Below are 1912 nucleotides of genomic sequence, written 5' to 3' on the forward strand. Positions count from 1 at the left end.
CTGGGGTTTCCTTGGCCCCGTCTTGGCCATTACCTGTGTGAGTGAGTATGTGGCTTCCACACGTGCTAGGTGCCGGATAGTATCAGGGACACAAATGTTCTCAAGTATATGGTTTGATTTTCTACCTACTATGATTCAACCCCATGTGCAAGGGGGTAGAAGTTGTGTGCAACTCACTGTGGACATGGTGCTATCAAATGGTATTTTAGTTGTTGTTGAGAATATACACCGCACTTCAGTGTATACACTGGGTACATACCAATTCAATGGTTTCTACATGAGCAATTCCGTGATGTTGACTACATTTTTCAAATTATGTAACTATTCTCCCCCCGCACTCGGTTTTCTGAGATGTTTCTCCCCAACTAACTTAAATTCACTGACCCCAAGTTTCCCACCTAATCTCCCGATCCACTCTTGCATTTGGACCCCACATAGATAATTCTTAAAAGAGCACAATGCTCAAGGTAGACATTCTTCAAGAGTTCAAATAAACTGTTACTTGGCTTTAAGAAGACCCCAGGGGATATTTTTTATTTAAAGATGATCTCTGGGAAATCATTTCAAGGGTTCATTCACTCCGTGGCTCCAGAAAGCTTGGATTCCATTTAAAATGTGAAATTCTGTTCTACATTCCCCTCCCCAAGCACCTCACTTTGATCAAGAGTATTCTATAGAATCTTTGATCAAAATGTTTGGTAATGATAACTGGGCACCAATCAGTTATGGCTTCTTGCCGAAGGAGGTGGTTGCTCGTGAAGGCAATTAGATCTGCAGTCCAGTTCCGCCTCCAATCCCTAGCCCACCTTATTCTGCTGCTGCTCCAGGTGACTCAGTCAAAACTCCGTGCCATTGAGTCCATGCAGACTCAAAACAACCCTATAGGATAGGACAGAATTCCCCAGTGGGTTTCTGAAGCTGTAGCTCTTTATGGAAGTAGAAAGCCTTTCTCCCTCGGAGCACCTGTCGCTTTTGAATGGCTTAACCTTGTGGTGAGCAGCTCAATGATTACCCTCTATGCCACCAGGGAGATCATTATAGCTTGGATGGCCTCTTTTAAGTTTTGAAGGCCACAGGCACCACACAAGGGACTAAATGTAGAACATGGTCATTAAACAATATTAGACCAGTTAACTAAGTGGCCCCGGGGAACTGTGATATGACCCTAAGCTTCTAAATCAAGAAGCCAAATCCCATGAGGTGGTTGGTTGTACATAAACAGTCTTAGTACTGCTTTTTAGTTTGTTTCTTTGCTTTTATAAATGCATGTAACAACACTTGCCAATTGGCGTGGTAGAAATTTAACTGGCATTCTGCACTCATCCTTGCAGGTAAACTTAGTATTTTTTCTCTCGGTCCTGTGGATTCTGCACAGGAAGCTTTCCTCCCTCAACAGTGAAGTCTCAACCGTCCAGAACACAAAGTAAGATGAGACAAATGGTACTTCTGCCCACCCCGCCCCTTTCTCATCTGTCCTCCGCAATACTTCTCCCTCCTACATTTCCGGACATGCGCGCACACCCCACAGCAAGACCAAAGACAAATAGGTCACTATAATCTCCCACTGTCACAATTAATGAGAACCTGTACAAGCTAGAATATAGGTTAAGCAACTCTGATGAAGAGACCCAAAAATCGTGAGATGGGAGCTTATTTCACTCGCATGCTACAAATCCAGACGAGAGTATTCTGAACTGGTAGGGAAACTCTGCTCCACAGAGTATGCCAGAGATTCCCTCGGGTTCTTTCTAACGGCTGCTCTACTCTACCCTAAGGTATTGTTTCTGTCAGTATCTCAGCCTGGCAGAGAGATGACCTGCAAGTTGCACAGGCCACATTCGTTAACCTTAGTCACATGGTGACACCTAACTACAAAGAAGTCTGGGGAAAGTAGTCTCTCACTTGGAGACTA

The 1912-nt window shown here is 44.1% G+C and overlaps 1 protein-coding gene across 1 annotated transcript in view; it reads left to right on the top strand.

Annotated features, from left to right (window-relative positions):
* The window catches only part of LOC101649356 (adhesion G protein-coupled receptor E3), a 46103-nt gene that overhangs the window by 39749 nt on the left and 4442 nt on the right, over positions 1 to 1912 (top strand). The window contains 2 exon segments of the mRNA XM_045289696.1: positions 1 to 37; positions 1332 to 1423. The exon segment at positions 1 to 37 is cut by the window's left edge and continues 6 nt beyond it. Coding sequence (XP_045145631.1) covers positions 1 to 37; positions 1332 to 1423 — 129 coding nt within the window.

This window comes from Echinops telfairi, unplaced genomic scaffold (genome assembly GCF_000313985.2).
Source record: "Echinops telfairi isolate 266 unplaced genomic scaffold, ASM31398v2 ScPeMD7_30;HRSCAF=105, whole genome shotgun sequence".
Classification (NCBI taxonomy): Eukaryota; Metazoa; Chordata; class Mammalia; order Afrosoricida; family Tenrecidae; genus Echinops; species Echinops telfairi.